This window comes from Colobus angolensis, unplaced genomic scaffold (assembly GCF_000951035.1).
Source record: "Colobus angolensis palliatus isolate OR3802 unplaced genomic scaffold, Cang.pa_1.0 Scaffold38, whole genome shotgun sequence".
Lineage (NCBI taxonomy): Eukaryota > Metazoa > Chordata > Mammalia > Primates > Cercopithecidae > Colobus > Colobus angolensis.
In genome coordinates this window covers 994785-1013524 of record NW_012117154.1, presented here as the reverse complement: position 1 = coordinate 1013524, position 18740 = coordinate 994785, and the positions used below count along the sequence as shown (strand labels likewise).

The 18740-nt window shown below is 37.1% G+C and overlaps 1 protein-coding gene across 3 annotated transcripts in view; it reads right to left on the bottom strand.

Annotated features, from left to right (window-relative positions):
• DYRK1A (dual-specificity tyrosine-(Y)-phosphorylation regulated kinase 1A) overlaps window positions 1-18740 on the bottom strand; it is a 107446-nt gene that overhangs the window by 38293 nt on the left and 50413 nt on the right. For all 3 annotated transcript variants that reach the window (XM_011954008.1, XM_011954006.1, XM_011954007.1), the window contains one exon: window positions 3546-3742. In XM_011954008.1, coding sequence (XP_011809398.1) covers window positions 3546-3742 — 197 coding nt within the window. The remainder of the gene's footprint in view (window positions 1-3545; window positions 3743-18740) is intronic.

Here is an 18740-nt window from a genome sequence, read left to right as displayed (position 1 = left end):
TAATCCCCTCAACAATCTCAAGGGAGTTAAATACCATTCCTGTGACCATTTTACACAAGAGAAACCAGAGTCTCCAATGTTAAAGAACTTGACCAAGGTCCCAGAGCCAGTTAAAGAGCAGGAAAATCACCATCCGTGCGGTCTGAAATATTATCATAGTGCAGTTCCTGTAATATCATAGCTGAAGATATCCAGGCCTAACTCCAGGTTCTTAACAAGGACACTCTTGCCAGGAGCTCCCTATCAATGTTACGGCTCTAGTCTACCCTCTTAGCAATCATTTTTAGGCTATCTGTTGGGCAAAGTAATTGAGATATGCCTAAAATAAACACATACATTTATTAAAATTAGTTACATAAAAAAACTGTGAATGTCTTTAAGTTTTTAACTTGCCAATTTACAATTCCACTGGTATTTCAAACATCTGAAAAAAGAATCAGTGACTACATCCAGAAGTAATGATGCTCACTTAAAAACATCAAAATCACACACAATTAAAAAAACAATTTTAAACATATAGTACATATACAAAACAGGATATAAACATGAGTTACATGATCAAATTTCTGCACTCCGTATGAGTGTGTGCTGTGTGCTTAGCATTTCACAAAATATTGGTAACCTTTTCTACAACTGCTCAAACTCTGCCTACAAGGCCAAGTTGTTTGTATGTCATGCTTCAAACAACACCTTGTATTGAGATGCTCAAAACACATGGAAAGAACAAATAAATGTCTACAAAGCAAGTTAATACTCCTATGCTTTAATTGTGATTTCATGTTAACCAAATTTTTGTTTTGGAACATTGTGATGCCATCAGTACATACCCAGAACTAGAAAGTAGCTTTTCCAAATACCTACTTATACATCTATACTAAGACTCAAGGCCAGAACTAAGCATCTGACACTTTCTCTACTTCCTGCTTTGGCTAGTCAAAGTCAAGACAATGTACAGTAATAGAGCAAGCTCCCTTCTACCTTCTAAACCAAAAAGTAAGCCCATGGTGTTCAGAGGACCCAGGAACTCACCAAGCTGCAGGAATGACCCCTTTAGCAAGGGGAGTAACCTAATAAAAGGGAAGTTGATGTGACCTCCTCCTGCTGCCTCAGCTATCTGGCTCTGGAAGCTAGAAACACCGTGCCCTCAACGCTGACATCTCTGGCTCCTTTTACTTCACCCAGATTACAAAACTCCTGCTTAGATCAGTTATAAGAGCTAAAACAATAATTAACTTTTTTCCTGAAAAGATTCTTTAGTATAAGCTCTAGGACTCCTTTCAAAAACTGTTTTCCATTATAATACTTATTTCATTTTATTTATATTTACCTCCTGTTTTCATATATAATGAAGAATCAGAAACACTGTATTCTGCCTTTCTTATTATTTTGAGAGCATTAATAAAGCTGAGTAGCATCCATAACACATATCCAGGGTACTAGGAGAAATTAGGGACTATGAAAAGTATTGTGAAAACTAGAATAGCCCAGAAACTCAGCGTTCCAAACATCAGTCATCCTCTTCTACACCTACTTTTGCTCTATTTCTCTTTTAAAAGACACCTGGTAGGATGATTAACAAGAAACAATGGAAATTACATAATGAAATTACAGTAAGTTTATAGCTAAAAGGTACTTTGTATGTGTGGAAGGGTTCTAGTCGGAGGTGCCAATTTTACAGCCCAGGAACAGATATGAAGGGTACAAATGACCTGACTCAAATCCTACAACCGACCAAGTCAACCACGAGCCAACCAAGACCTTGAAGTCAGGTCCCATGAATAGGCTCAATACACAGCCTACACTTTAGTTACAGGAAAGGCATCCTCTACTATGACTCCCTTATGAGGCCCAGAAATTTTTGGATTTTGGATTTTGGTAGAAATAGTTGGCTGAGTATTATTACTTTAAAGATAGTCTTTTCACATAAATCTTTAAAAGTATTTCACAGCTTAAAACAGAAATAGTAAGTAAAATCTCTCTTATTTTATATGATCCAAATACACATGTTAGTTGGATATAAAAATAGGTGCTTTGCTAATTAAATTATTTACTAAAATAATATAATGATAAAAATGACTTTAAAGGACTCGAAGTTTTCCTAGCCCTCTGCAGACACCAGAGGTTAGCCCTGAAATAGCGCTGTATCTAAGAAGAAGGAAGCCTGCTCACACACAAGGAAAAGTCACAACTAGCAGCGCAGTCCTTTCACTGTGAAACACATTAGAAACAGCACTCTGCCTGACAGGCTGCTTTTGAACCAGCAGGAAAATTAACCTGAATCAACTTGGTTTCCTCAAAGTGCAGATGGATCATCGTGTTATTATTATTAGATTTCCAGGGAGTTTTCTTCTGGCACACAATTAAACACTTTCTAAACTTGGACATTCTGAACAACTGTCCCAATTCTCAAACACACAACTAAACTCAATCAATTCACTGTATAAAAGAAAATCTTAAGTCCTGCCAAAATTCATCTTATTATAACTATTTAACTGTGAATGTTATTAACATGTTATATATCGTATAACCACTATGCCAGCCTAACTACTAGCAAAATTTTATTACAAACACATTTTAATACAAACAAGACACCCCTTAATAAAGATGATGCATCGGTGTAACCAATTGTTCATTAAAACCATATATATAACTGAATTAGAGAAAACACAATTCCTTCAAATAATCCAGGAAAAGAAATACTTTTAAATCTGCCAACTCTTTTATCCTCACACGATATATTAAAAGAACTAAACAAAAGAATGGCAAACCAAATTTCTAAGTCCGTGGAAAAGCAGCCATTTTCAGTGCTCGTCACACATCAAATATCAGCGGGGCAAGAAACTTTATCTCACAACTATAGCTAATAAGACTCCCCAAACAAAAATCAATGTAGACAGTGCAGTTAATTTAGAAAGATATTAAAAATACATACACATACATATATATGCATGTGTATATGTGTGTGTGTGTGTGTACCAAAAGAGTTCAGCATTTATTCTATTTACACCATTCACTTCATAGAAAAATGGTGAATAGCCTGTCTGAATATTGAATAAATAGCACGGCTAATTTGCATACATCTCTTCTGAATTTTAAGGAGTTTTGTATTTATTTTCATAAATGTGTAGAAAGGTAGTTTAAAATAACACAAATTTGGTTCTGTAAGTTTGCTGTAATGGAATCCGACTTGCTTTCCTGTAACGTCTTTAACTTAGCCACCTTTCCATAAAAATAAGCCTTTTCTTTAAGTTCCTCTAATATTCTTCAGAAATAACTTTTCCCCTCTCCATTACAGAATGAGAGACTGCGGGCATGTTTATGACTGTTTAAGTGAAATACAAGTAAAAATGAAAAAAAACAAAACAAAACAAAACATTTTAATGCAAACTTCTTAATATCATGTTTTCTCAATCCATAATCCCATGTTGCATGTAAAACTTGTAAAACTGAAAACCATTAAAGCATTTTGCCTATTTAGTATTCCAACATTTTGAAGGAATAAACTGCCATTCCAACCGTCATTTTCTGATACTCCATGAACTTACCTGGTTGGTTAGAGGTTGCTGAATCTGGTCAGAATACGCTAAGGCAGAAACCTGCTGGTCACTTATGCTTGGCTGGCGACGGTCACTGTACGGGTGTGAATGGGGCATCTGTCCAGCCATCTGAAGGCCAGCAGCATGGAATGAAAATGACGGTGCAAGCCGAACAGATGAAGGTTTGCATGCTGAAGTCTCTCCTCCTACAAGAAGATAAGTGAGGTTTAAAGGAAATATTCATATCCTAATGTTTGTATCATTTGACACATCTAATAGCTCTTTAAATAAGAACTTTAGGATATTCAATATTAAAAAACTTTTCTCACTATAAACAGGTATATGTCACTCACAACAGTTATGTAGTAAATGGTATAAAAGATCCATAGTGATTAAAATGAATATAAACCTGTATTGAGAAAATCTTCAGAAAATCTTTTTGTAAAGCAACAGCAACAACCTTTAAGACTCATTTTCACCTATGAGATTTTCATCAATTAAGAACCATAATACAAGTTAAATAAGTAATCTTTTAATTACAGAGGGACTTCTCCAATGAACCAGCTCCTCACAAACCAACTCAAAGGAACATTTCTGAGATGCTATTTTGCACCTGCTGCCAGGTTTACGGAAAACATCGCCAGCATCCCCAAACCGGGTGAAACCTTATGGTGCTCTCCACTGACACAGGTAATCAAAGGTTGGGTATAGAAACAGGAAAACAAACATAAAACACAGAACTAAACTTCTCAACCCAAGGTTGTTGGATTCCTCTGCACCTTTCACACAGTCTTAAGAGAATCTAGACCTGGTAAGCTCTCACCATAAAGAAAGAAGAGCCAATAATTGTCCCACGGGTAGGATGAACCATGATCATGATATCCGTGGCAGAAATGAAAAATTAACACTTTGGTCCATAAAAGTACTGGTATCTAATAAAAGGTAATTTTTAAGAAAATGATTTTAAAAAAAGATTTTTCTTAAATTCAACCTATTTGTAATCACAGACTAAAGCCTAAAACCTTGGTCAACAAGAATGACTAGATTCAAAATACTTGTGCCTGTCCTCCTGAATGAACCAGTTAACAGCCACAACACAACCGACCATGTAGTTTAGTAGCAAAATACCTTGGACTTCCACCATTTTCAAGACACACAATAATGGTGGTCCAACAGTGAAGGACACAGACTCTCAGCCAGGCTGCTGGGGTTGGAGATCCCAGTGCTACCGGTGACCGTGCATACCTAATATCTTATAATGATAATACCTACCTGAAAAGGTTGTTATGAAGGTTTAGTGCTTTAATACATACGACGTACTCAGAACAGCTCTGCCAATTAATAAATGGCTCAATGTTATCTGCAAGTACTGTAGAGTAATGCACAGTCAATGTGCAGTAAAGGCTCATGGGGCCAGTGCCCATCTTGTGGAGAATACCATCTCTAACTGAATGTGGCACAGACTCTGCAAAATGAAGAGAACAAAGCTCCCCAAACGTTAAGTTCCACCTCTACTTTCCACCACAGGGAACGACACCATTTCCTACCCAGTCAACCAGAATCAACACTTCGGGAGTCATGTTAAGAGTTCTTCCCCAACAGCTGCCCAATCTTGCTCATTCCCTCTCCTAACAGAACACTCAAACACAACCTTTTCATCTGCACACAACATATCTCACTTAAGATTATCAAAAAGATTCCTAATAGCTCTGTCTTTATTCTATTTGCAATTCTAGATCTCCTCAATAACATGGCTAAAGTGACCTTTCCAAAATACAAATTTCAAGTCCTCCACCCCTGCTGAAGCTGGAATGTCTACTGCCCCTAGCATTGCTTTCAGACTTTAGATTCTCTTCTCTCTCCATTACAGTGAGGTCCTTAACTTTCCCAATCTATATGATTAATAATATTTCTTAAATAAGTAAAAGGATAGTATAACTGGTGAAAGATGGATAACTTTTCTAAACATTTTATCATTCATAGTCAAAAACATTCATTCAATTCAATTCTGTAGAAAAACCTTGTTCGCTTTTAAAAAGAACTTCTAGAAACTTATACTAAGGCAATAATCAATGATGTGCACAAAGATGTCAACCATGTTTATCCTGGTATTTGTAAAAGCAAAAAATTGAAAATCTAAATTCAAGTAATGGGGGGAATGAGGGCTTTTAAATCTGAACATTAAAAAGAAAAAGGTGGGAAGGAATATAAATAAAAAGAATTGAGGTCCTTAATATATAAGAAGTTCTTATAAACAGTAAAAGACTAAGGCTGTGACTGGGAAATTTCTTAACTATTCAAAGTCTTCGTTTCCCTATCTATGAAGCAGAGGTATTATTATACTGACCCTATTCCTTGTTACAAAGTTTAAATGAGGTACCACCAACAGGCACACAGAATGAAACCTGTAACACACAGCAAACACTTTTTATAAAAATGTTAACTTCTGTTTTTATTATCCATGTCACTGTTATATACTATGTTTAAACTTATTTAGTGCAATACTGTAGAAAGCATAAAAATCATTAGCACAAAGCTTAAATTACTATCAGAAAATCAATCTGAGTCACAAAATGGGGGAAAAATGGCCAGCATCCGAGAAACCCACCATACCACTCTATGACCCTTTCTAACCAACACCTCCTTCCTCTTCCTTGAAAGTTACTACTATCCTGACCTCCAAAACCAGATTTGGTTTTATTTATTTGTTTATTTTTGAGACAGAGTCTCTGTCGCCCAGGCTGGAGTGCAGTGGCGCAATCTCGGCTCACTGCAAGCTCCGCCTCCCGGGTTCACGCCATTCTCCTGCCTCAGCCTCCCGAGTAGCTGGGACTACAGGCACCAGCCACCACGCTGGGCTGACTTTTTGTATTTTTAGTAGAGATGGGGTTTTACCATGTTAGCCAGGATGGTCTCAGTCTCCTGACCTCGTGATCCACCCGCCTCGGCCTCCCAAAGTGCCGGGATTACAGGTGTGATGTTTTCATACGAGCAGGTGATACCGTTTGGATCTGTGTCCCTGCCTCAATCTCATGTCGAATTGTAATCCCCAATATTGGAAGAGGGCCCTGGTAGGAGGTTATTGGATTGTGAGGGTGGTTTCTAATGGTTTAGCACCGTCTCTCTTAGTGCTATTCTCGTGATAGAGTTCTCACAAAAAATGGCTGTTTAAAACTGTGAGGCACCTCCCCCTTTTGCCTGACTTTGCAGGCCATGTAAGACATGCCTGCTTCTCCAACACCTTCTGCCATGATCATACGTTTTCCTGAGGCCTCCCCAGAGGCTTTCATGTTTCCCGTACAGCCCGAAGAAAGAACCATGAGCCAACTAAATCTCTTTTCTTTATAAATTACCCAGTCTTGGGTATTTATTTATAGCAGGGCAAGTAGAGACTAATGTAATACAGTAGAACTGTTTACTTCATCTTATCCCATAAACCGTAGTTTGTCCATTACCATTGCTTTACAATACCCCAATATATGAACAAATGATAATTTATCCATTCCACTACTGACTGACACCTGGATTATTTCCAGTTTGGGGCTACTATGAACACTGCCACTTGTAAGATTCTTGTTATGCATCGTTTGGTATACACAGAGATGCTGTCCTGTTGTTTTTCCAGTCTTTTTTTGTTCCAATCAATTTTTCCACTAGCAGTTTATGAAAAATTCCCCTGCTCCACTCCTTCACTACAGCATGCAATCATCAGTCTAATTTCAGCCATTATGCTAAGTGTATTTGTGCTGTGGTACTACAGTGTGGTTTTAATTTGCATTTTCCTATGCAAAATTAGTGACTATGAGCATTTTTTGATGTATATTGGCCACTTATACATCACTTCGTGAAATGTACATTCAGGTTGCTTTTTTTTCTACTGAATTGTAAGCCCATTTCTTACAAATTTCTAGGATTTAAAAAAATACATATTCTGAATATGAGTGGGCCCCTACTTGTTACAGGCAGCTTGCCTTGTTACTCTCTTAATGGTATACTTTGATGAATAAAAGTTCTTAATTTTATCAACTTTTGCTTTACAATTAGTACTGTACTTTTGGAGTCTAAGAAATTTTTCCTTATATCAAAGTCATGAAAAAAATCTACTACCTTTGAAACACTAGGTTCTCTCTCACATCTAAATGCACAATCCATTTGCATTTGACTTCTGTGTAAAATAGGAATCTAGTTTTATTCCCCCCCCAAATTAACATCCAGTTGATCCTTAACCAATTATTTAAAAGACAAACATTCTCCACTGCTCTGTAACCCCATCTTTACCATAAATCACATTCCCCTTTATGCGTGGATCTAGTTTTGGACTCCCTGTTCTGTTCTACTGGATACAGACTTACCTACTTAGATCTATGTCCAAGAACTGGACACTAACTAAATTACAATAGCTTTAAAAATTTAAACATCCAACAGGAAATTGTTCTTCTTCAAGAACGTTTTGGCAGGCCAGGCACAGGGGAGGCTGAGGTGGGAAATCACTTGAGCCCAGGAGTCTGAGACCAGCCTGGGCAACACAACACCACCCCATCTCTACAAGAAAAAAAAAAAAGGCCAGGCATTGCGACGCACACCTGTAGTTCCAGTTACTCAGGAAGCTGGGGTGGGAGGATCACCTGAGCTCAACATTTCACGGCTGCAGTGGGCTATGATTGTGCCACTCTATGTGCTCCAGCCTGGGTGACAGAGACCTCACCTCTTTAAAAAAAAAAAAAAAAGAAAGAAAGAAAAGAAAAGAAAAGTAAGTTAGTTTTGCTATTCCATGTAAGTTTCTGATTCAGGCCCATCAAATCCACCAAAACAAACCCATGTTGGGATGTTGAAACTGCACTGATCTCTACAGAATGGTGGTGCCCAACAGAATTTTATGCAACGATGGATTTACTTGCATCAGTAATGTAGCAAACAGCCACATGTGGGTACTGTGCATCTGAACAATTTTATTTTTCCTTTCCAATCCTTATTCTTTCCCTTGCCTTATACTACTTGCTGGGATCTTTCGTACAGTGATGATTTAGAAAGGAGGTAACAGACACTACTCTCATATATTCTCAATCTTGGAAATTCAGCTTCCTTGGAAAGAAAGCTTTCAACATTTCTCCAGTATTATGGTTGCTGCAGGTTTTTAACAAATACTATTCCCAGATTAACAAAGTTTCCTTCTATTGCTAGTTTTCTAAGACCTTTTCTCCTCATGAATGGATGCTGACTTTTATTAAATGCTTTTTCTGTATCTATTGAAATGAGATGATTTTTCTGATTTACTCTGTTAATGTGGTGAATGACACTGGTATGATTTTTGAAATGCTAAACGACTTTCCTCGGGCCAAGCATGGTGGTTCCCACCAGTAATCCCAGCACTCTGGGAGGCCAAGATGGGAAAATCACCTGAGCCCAGGAGTTCGAGATCAGCCTAGACAACATAGTGAGACCCCATCTCTACAAAAAAATTAACACATTGGTAGGGTGTGGTGGCACATGCTTATGGTCCCAGTCACTCAGGTGGCTGAGGTGGGAGCATCACTTGGGCCTAGGAGGAGGAGGGTGCGGTGAGCCATGATGGTACCACTTGCACTCCAGCCCAGGGCAAGACCCTGTGAAAACAAACAAAAAAACTTTTCCATTTCTGGAGTGCAATTTGGTCACAATTTTATGTGCGTGTGTGGTAGATTCACTGGTAAAACCTTCTGGACCAAGAGTTTTGCTTGTGGGTAGTTTCTGTTTTGTTTTGTTTTTTTTTCTTTTGTAAATTCCAAAGACTTCAAAACTAGTGGGTGGCTCTTCCCATTAAGGATCATGTTTAATAGGACTATTCAGATTTTCTATTTCCTGCTGTGTCTGTTCTGGTAAGTTGTAGATTTCTAATAGTATGTCTAACTTCATCTAAATTTCAAATGCACTGACATCAAGTTTTTATAATATCTTCTCATAAGCTTTTGTGATATCCTCTTCACCTCAACATTGGTTAATGAGGTCTTCTTTTTCTTCGTGGTCAGCCTCATTAAAGGTTTAATTGCATTAAGTATGCTGTCTTATATAAGTATTTAAAAAAAATTTTGGTCTCATCTTGTTCTATCAGTTACCAACAACAATGTATTAAAAATCTCCTACTTAAAGTGTTATATTGGACAATACAAATTCAGAGTTGTTATGCCTTCCTGATGAATAATACCTTTTATCATCATAAACTCCCTCTTTATTTCCAGTAAAGCTTTTTGCTTACCTCTTACCAGTCTGACTACACCAAGCCTTCTCTGCATCAATTTTTGTATGGTATGTCTTTTGTCCATCTTTTTACCATTATCTTCTTCTGTTTCCTTATATTTTAGGTTTATCTCTTGTAAAGAGTATGTGGTTGAGCTGTATTTATAAATGAACACTGTTGTTTCAACTGTTTAATGTTCCTCTTCCTTTCTTACCTTTTGCTGGAATTTTTTATGTCATCTCCCCGTATTTTTATTTGTTAGTTACCTTATATATTGCAATATTACAAAAGATTACGCATCCTTGACTAATCAAAATCTAATAACTCCCTAAACTCATATAGTATGTTGATTTGTATTTTAATTCTGTTGCTCTCTCATCCATACACATATTTGTGTGTATATCTACTGTATTCACAAGAAATCCAAATGACCACCCAGTATGGACAGAATCAGACTGCAAGATGCCTCTGGAAGGAAAGATGGGTAATTCTGTGACATCCAGATAGCTATGAAAGAATTACAAAGGAACAGGTAGTTCCTTGATTATTACTGTTATCACTACCCTCCTGAAAAACTTTTCATTGTTTGAATCTAGATTGAGTAAATTCAACAAGCACTTACTGAGGGGGCTACATCAGCACTGTCTTGTGCAGGTGACAATGCCATTCATAATCTGTAACAGCACTTTTCAGACTTTAATATGCTTGCAAATTGTTTTTGAATCTTGTTAAAAATGAGAGTTCTGATTCAGCAGACCTTGAGAGTCATTTCTTTTTTTTTTCTGAGACAGAGTTGCGCTCTGTTACCCAGGCTGGAGTGCAGTGGCGCAATCTTGGCTCACTGCAACCTTTGCTTCCCGGGGTCAAGCAATTCTCCTGCCTCAGCCTCTCAAGTAGCTGGGATTACAGGCACCCGCTACCACCCCTGGCTAATTTTTGTATTTTTAGTAGAGACGGAGTTTCACCATGCTGGCCAGGCTGGTCTTGAACTCCTGACCTCAGGTGATCCACTCACCTTGGCCTCCCAAAGTGCCAGGATTACAGGCATGAGCCATCACACCCAGCCAAGTGTCAACATTTCTAACAAGTCATCAGATGATGTCAATACTATTTTGAAAAGCACTGGTCACCTTAACAAAAGAAAGCTGTTCTCCAACTAATTCAAGTAGTGGATAATGCAAAAATAAGTTATAGTCTACCTAAACAATACACTAGAGGGCTTTTTTTCCCCAACAGATTTACTTTTCTAGTTATAGAGTTGAAACTTTTTTTAGAGAGAATAATACACATTTCCATGCACAAGGGTGATATGCTAGGTGACAAAGAATCTGATGTTCTTTTTGCAATTTGCTGTGGGTGATCTGAATGTGAATTAGCAAGAAAAAACTTTGTTTTCCACTTCTGGTATCTTTGAGCTATGTATTGTAACACCTAACATAACTAGTTAGTGACATTATCAGTTATTTAGTGAAAGCAAAGAAAGATTAAGCCACCAGTACCAGGGGACTGCTGGTAAACATGGCATATAAATGAGGTGTGCTTGCCACATGCTCACTGTCTCCTTTCTTAACTCGATTGCTGTGTATGAAATTCAGAATAAACCTAAGTTTAATTTCCTCCTGCAACACCAAAAAGTATTTAAGTTATCCATTCATTCATTCCTTTCTTATGATAAGATTCCAAGGCGACAAAATAATATGGGTATTTCTAGTTAACCTGATTTTATAATTAAGCAAATTACCATGTTTTTACTCTAAAGTTTCTATCTTCCATTTTAATGCAAATGTTAATGAAAAAAATGACTCAGTTCATCCTGTAACAGGGATGATCACATGAAGTATTATGCGGAACCATATGAAACTGCTGACAGATTTTTGACCACCTTTGGCTTACAAAACAGCAATTTCATATGGTTCAACCTACTACCTACCATATTATATAATCTTTATTCAACTCAGTATAATAATAGCTTAAGAATGTATCACAATACATGTTTTAACATCAGATAGTTATAATTTAATGATGAACTTAACAAATAATTCCAAGCTATCTTTAAAATAATCATTTGGAGTGCAACTCCAAAATATTTTCAACTGCTGTCAAATGGTATGAAAAGCATGTTGGAGAAAATTATGCATGTGGAGTTCTGTCTTTACGTGCTTCTGAACTGTATGGATCATTTTAACCATAAGCATGTTTCTGTAACTTTGCTAAACTTGGTAAAAATTCAGTATTTTACTAAAAGAAAAACGAAGCAGCTTTCTTACTTCAGTCAAGTTACTATGTTCTGGCAAGGATCTATAATAACTAGAGACCATATTACCAGTATGGATTGGCATTGTTTCTACGGAGAAATATTTCATAAACAACACATCTCAAAGACAGGGACACAAGATTCAAAAAGATAGTGGTAAACAAAGAGGAAACAGCAAATACAAAAAGCATGAGAAAAGATCCTAAGTTTAAAAAAAAAAAAGTAAAAGTAACAAGTATCAAAAGCCATTATCTCTGATATATGACCCACACACAGCCCTACTTGTAGGTCTGAATGTTATTCTTACCTAACCTGAATTTCTTTGTTAGTAATGTGTTAACAGGGGACCATTCCTGTGACAGTATTAATTGATAGTATATTTTAAAGAGAAATAGTTAAAGCAAAGAACAGTATTAAAGAACAAAAAGTAAATGAAAATAATTTAATTAAAACTATAGCATCTAAATGTGGAAACTTATGAGGCTGAGGTTCTGAGACAGAATCCACTAAGAAATCAGGAGGGCAACCAAGCTTATGTGGGCAAAAACCCACGAGGTCCCCAGCAACAAGACACACGCAAAATGAAGACAAAATGTTAAAGGAATTGCACCTCTAATGACGGCCGGAAATAAAGGCACATTAAGAGAGTAAGTGAATGAAAGTCCATGAGTAAGTTTTGTTCACCATTTTATCATCAGCACCAAGAACAGTGCCCGGCACATGGCCTGCATTCAATAAATATTTGTGCAATAAAGGAATGGACTGAATCCATCAGGAATATTTAGACTGTGAAGAAATCATTGAGAGAGGCAGAGAGGGGGCTGCACAGGAGGAAGGATGAAGGTGGTATTTTTTAAATGAGGGGTTCCTGAATCAAAAGCGGAGTAGAGTCTTATAGCACAGGCTAGAGCTACTGCTCAGTCAATTGCTCTTACTCATTTTTATAACCTAAGTACACAGTGCAGTGCCTGGCTCCACAGAAGGTGTTAAATAGTAATAAATACATATTAAAGTGAAAGTAAGCATGACTGTAACTATGCAAAAAGTCTAATGATAAGGACTATTTAGTAACAGTGATCCAATAAGAACAAATGAACTGATTTCTTATTACCCTCTAGTGGCCAATATATGTTACTACAGGATGCATAAACAGACACCAATGTTACTACAGGATGCATAAACACACAGACACACGCCAATGTTACTACAGGATGCATAAACACACAGACACACGCCAATGTTACTACAGGATGCATAAACATACACACACGCACACAAGCTTTTCAACTTACTAGCCAAAACAGCATACTCAATTGTCTAGAAATGCAATGAAACTGCTCATATAAGACATAAATAAAAGCTCAGGTTTTTCAGCATGGAAGATGAACTGAATCTATATATTAAAATTGTTAATAACAATGGGTTATGGATAAAAACATGTTACCTTTAGAAATTTGTATTATCAGATCTCCACTTCTGACCCTTGTAGAGTACCTGGTACCAGACTCCCTTGCTCATCATAAACAACTAAAGAACTAGTCAAAACATATGAAATAACTGTTTTCAAACATTGGACTACAGGCAGTGCAGAACTGTCACGACTGAAAAAAGAAATCAATCTTGGTGAGCCCTACAATTACCTTGGTTTCCTATCTAGGGGCACTTTTCAGGGTACAGTATAGGAAGGGGGAGCCCAAACAGAACACAGCAATCTCGCTGTGCTGCAGAGACAGAAGGAAGAGTTCAAGGCCACTGAATTGGCTGGAATTTGTGCAGCAGGTAACAAAAAAGAAGGCGCTCCATCAATCTATACATAGGGTTCTCCTTGACTCTTTGGCCAAATGCTAAGCTGCACAAGCACTGGGAGGAGGACCATCAAGCCAGGCACAGAACTACCACCAGGGAACTGTGAACTGAATAACTTCTAGCATTCACACAAGACTGTAAGACATTGAGTGTTCAAACCAATTACAGTGGAGAAACCCCAATACACACCACAGACGTTCAACAGAGACCCCAGAAAATCCAGTTAGGGCTAGGGCTAATCAGGGCTTAGAGTAAGGGCTGGCCCCTGTTCTAACAGAGACTGAAACAAACCTCAAAGGATCAAGAGGGTCTGCAGGTGAATTAACAGCCTGCCAGGATGACATTCAATGCTCTTTAAAGAGAACAAAACCCAAACATTCACAGACCAGCATTCCTCATGCCCATAGCCAGTCCAATTCACTAGCACAGTAAGAAGCAAGAAAATGTGGTCTGTATTCAGGAGGAAAAATCCATTTAAGACTCAGAAACGACAGAAAGAGTGAAGTTAGCAGACCAAAACCACTATTATGAATGTTTTAAAATATAAAGGAAAACATGGACAAAATAAGGGAATAGTGAATCTTAATAGAGAAATAGAATCTATAAAAAGGAACTAAAAGGAAATTCTAAAAATGAGAAACAAAATAACTGAAATGAAAAATTCACTGAATGGACCTAATAGCAGTTCATCCACTGCAGAAGGTAAGTGAATGGCAAAACAAAGCAATATAAATTAACCAAACTGAAAACAAGTTAAAAAAAAAAATTGGAAAAAGCCACACAAAAATCACACTGGGGCAACTCAACCAAACTGCTGAAAACAACGATGAAGAAAAAAATTGTAAAAGCAGCCAGAGATAAAAACACCTGTTTCCATACAGGGGAGCCACCGTTTTCTCACCAGAAACCACGTGCACTGCCAGAAGAAAATAAAACATCTTTAAATGATGGAAAAAAAAAAAAAAAAAAGACCTTTAACCCACAAATCTATATCCGGTGAGAACATCCTTCAAAACTGAAGGCAAAATACTTTTTCAGACCAATGAAAGTGAAAGAATTTCTCAAGAGTAGATCCACCCTCAAAAAATGTTCACACAAGTTCACAGAAGGAAAATGATTCCAGACAGAAACTGAGATTCACACAAAGGAATAAAGAGCACCAGAAATGTAAATATGTATGTAGATAAATATAAAAAACATTTTTTCTTAATATTTTTGAAAGCCAACTGACTGTTCAAAGCAAAAATAACATTGTGGAGTTTATTACATATAAATAAAATAATCACAGCACAAAGGACAGGAGAAATAAAAGTAAGTATTCGGTTGGTGTAAAAGTAGTTGTGGTTTTGCCGTTTTATTATAACTTAAATAACTTAAATAAATGTATAACTCAAATAAAATGAAATACTAACTATATTTGAAAATCAAAAATAATCACCTTGAAACTTTGAGACTAATATGCAGATGTGTGCTTTTCATTCATTCTGTATTTAACAAGCACATATCATTTTTTAGGAACTGTACTACCCTCAACAACCAGATCACAGAAAATCTTACCTAACCCTACAGCAAAAGGCCCCTTAACCCTCTCCACCTCAAACGGTAAGCCTAATTCTTACAGCTGAAATAGGAAGCCAAGGATTTATTTTTGGTAATACCATCTGGAAGACAGAAAAGATTAAAATAGTAATCCAACATATAGCTGCTGGATTCCATGAATTATCATATTGTACACAGGATAACACATAATATGGGTAAATTTATATTTTCCCTAATATCCTAAAGTTATAAAATATTTTAAATAGCAAAAATAAATAAAGCAGATAATACCACCTAGTACTAAGTTATTGGCAGTCATGAAAATTCCAGAGAAACAGTTTTTCTTATAGTCCCCATAAATTTTAAATTAATAATCAGTAAAATTCTTCCCTACTTAGTACAAAACAAGGTATTGAGAAGTCTTTGAGCCCTTAATTAAACCTAGGAATGGGTGTAGGGAAGTTTGGAAACAAAAGACAGGTAAACAAAGACACACAATATCTCAAGACAAAGTCTGGAGGTGAAATTAAGCCTTTTTAGACAAGTTCAACCACTTAATGAAAAGAATGAAGACCACTGGTTGTCTAACTTTGCCTGGAGGCTAACGGCTGACAATGGATTAGAAGCCAAAGTCTCCCTCCTAGCACAGTAACATTTCTGAGATGTGAAGGTCACAAGACTTCCCCACCCCTTTTGTTCACTACTGCCTCCCCATGGCTTAAAACAGCAGAAGCTCTCTGAGTATCTACTTCCTGATACTTAGAGCACAGACAAATCAATCTGCCATTAGGAGATTTTTAAATGTCAACAAGAAACGAAAGATTCTTAACATGTTGCAATAAATAAAACATGCAATCTGCCGAATTTAAGTATGATTAACTGACAATTGATTTTAAATGACTGCAAAAAAAATCTTTTGAAACATTAAAAACACTTTACTGAAAAAAAAATCCATGCTAAAGAAAGCAACATACCTAATACAGCAACTGAAATAATGGTCGCTTACACAATACTCACGAAAGTGTTTTAAGTTTGAGGAAATGCAGTTTAAAAAGTTTATCTTCATGACTATGGCTGCAGGATCCTTCCTGATTTAACTGGCACTTGACCTAATGCTCCCAAATATCTATGAATATATACAGTGTCAATCTGCACACAGGTATTCTCAAGCCCACTCACTCCAGTCCTCTGCGGCAACAAAAAGCAAACTTATTTCTGATTGAAGTTTAATTTCAGATGACTCACTGGACAGCCCTGCAGAGGCACCAAGAAGAATGCCTTTTAGGCCAGCAGAATCCAGACAACAACACAAGAAACAACAAACCAGATGACAGCTGCTGAAGCAGCCCTGTCAGGCAGTATCATGTCTCAATACAAAAACAGAATGTTACATAGAAATCAGAATTTCCATTACACAAATTTCTTTCTAGTAGGGTATTAGAATAGCATTATTTATTCGGCAGGTAACTAATCAGGCTAAACTGAGAACATGCCCCCTAAATAATTAAACAAACAAAATCTACCGCCACTGTGAGCTAGAAAGTACTTTCAAAACTCTACAAGATCTACATAGGACAGTGATGATTACTGCATCAGGCATCCAGGTTAGTCCTAAAGAAAATGAGCAAATATTTGGGGTTCTGATTAGACTGCTTATATAAATGCTAACCACTTATTTAATTAAAGGATTCATACTTTCACTGCAGTCAATCAGCCTTCAGTTAACTTTCATAAATACATAAAGATTTCACAAGTTTTACAAAAATGGCTCAAGTCGTTCCAAATGACACTATAGTGATTATAACAGAGGAACTAATTCTTTCAAGCAAGCTAATAAAATGATTGTCCATCAAAGATAGTAAGCCAGATCCTGAGAGGAGAAAAATGACAGTGACCACAGCTTAAGGCTATCAGACGGTCTTGATTTCAAAGCTCTCCTTCATACTATTATAGTAGTTGTCAGACGGTGTATCCTTATTTATGGCTTAGCAAATAGCTGAAAGCATTAGAAACAGTCCTCCACGGACACAAACAAATGGAAGAACATACCATGCTCATGGATAGGAAGAATCAATATCGTGAAAATGGTCATACTGCCCAAGGTTATTTATAGATTCAATGCCATCCCCATCAAGCTACCAATGAGTTTCTTCATAGAATTGGAAAAAACTGCTTTAAAGTTCATATGGAACCAAAAAAGAGCCCGCATTGCCAAGACAATCCTAAGTCAAAAGAACAAAGCTGGAGGCGTCACGCTACCTGACTTCAAACTATACTACAAGGCTACAGTAACTAAAACAGCATGGTACTGGTACCAAAACAGAGATATAGACCAATGGAACAGAACAGAGTCCTCAGAAATAATACCACACATCTACAGCCATCTGATCTTTGACAAACCTGAGAGAAACAAGAAATGGGGAAAGGATTCCCTATTTAATAAATGGTGCTGGGAACATTGGCTAGCCATAAGTAGAAAGCTGAAACTGGATCCTTTCCTTACTCCTTATACGAAAATTAATTCAAGATGGATTAGAGACTTAAATGTTAGACCTAATACCATAAAAACCCTAGAAGGAAACCTAGGTAGTACCATTCAGGACATAGGCATGGGCAAGGACTTCATGTCTAAAACACCAAAAGCAACGGCAGCAAAAGCCAAAATTGACAAATGGGATCTGATTAAACTAAAGAGCTTCTGCACAGCAAAAGAAACTACCATCAGAGTGAACAGGCAACCTACAGAATGGGAGAAAATTTTTGCAATCTACTCATCTGACAAAGGGCTAATATCCAGAACCTACAAAGAACTCAAACAAATTTACAAGAAAAAAACAAACAACCCCATCAAAAGTGGGCAAAGGATATGAACAGACATTTCTCAAAAGAAGACATTCATACAGCCAACAGACACATGAAAAAATGCTCATCATCACTAGCCATCAGAGAAATGCAAATCAAAATCACAATGAGATACCATCTCACACCAGTTAGAATGGCAATCATTAAAAAGTCAGGAAACAATAGGTGCTGGAGAGGATGTGGAGAAATAGGAACACTTTTACACTGTTTGTGGGACTGTAAACTAGTTCAACCATTATGGAAAACAGTATGGCGATTCCTCAAGGATCTAGAGCTAGATGTACCACATGACCCAGCCATCCCATTACTGGGTATATACCCAAAGGATCATAAATCATGCTGCTATAAAGACACATGCACACGTAATGTTTATTGCGGCACTATTCACAATAGCAAGACTTGGAATCAACCCAAATGTCCATCAGTGACGGACTGGATTAAGAAAATGTGGCACACATACACCATGGAATACTATGCAGCCATAAAAAAGGATGAGTTTGTGTCCTTTGTAGGGACATGGATGCAGCTG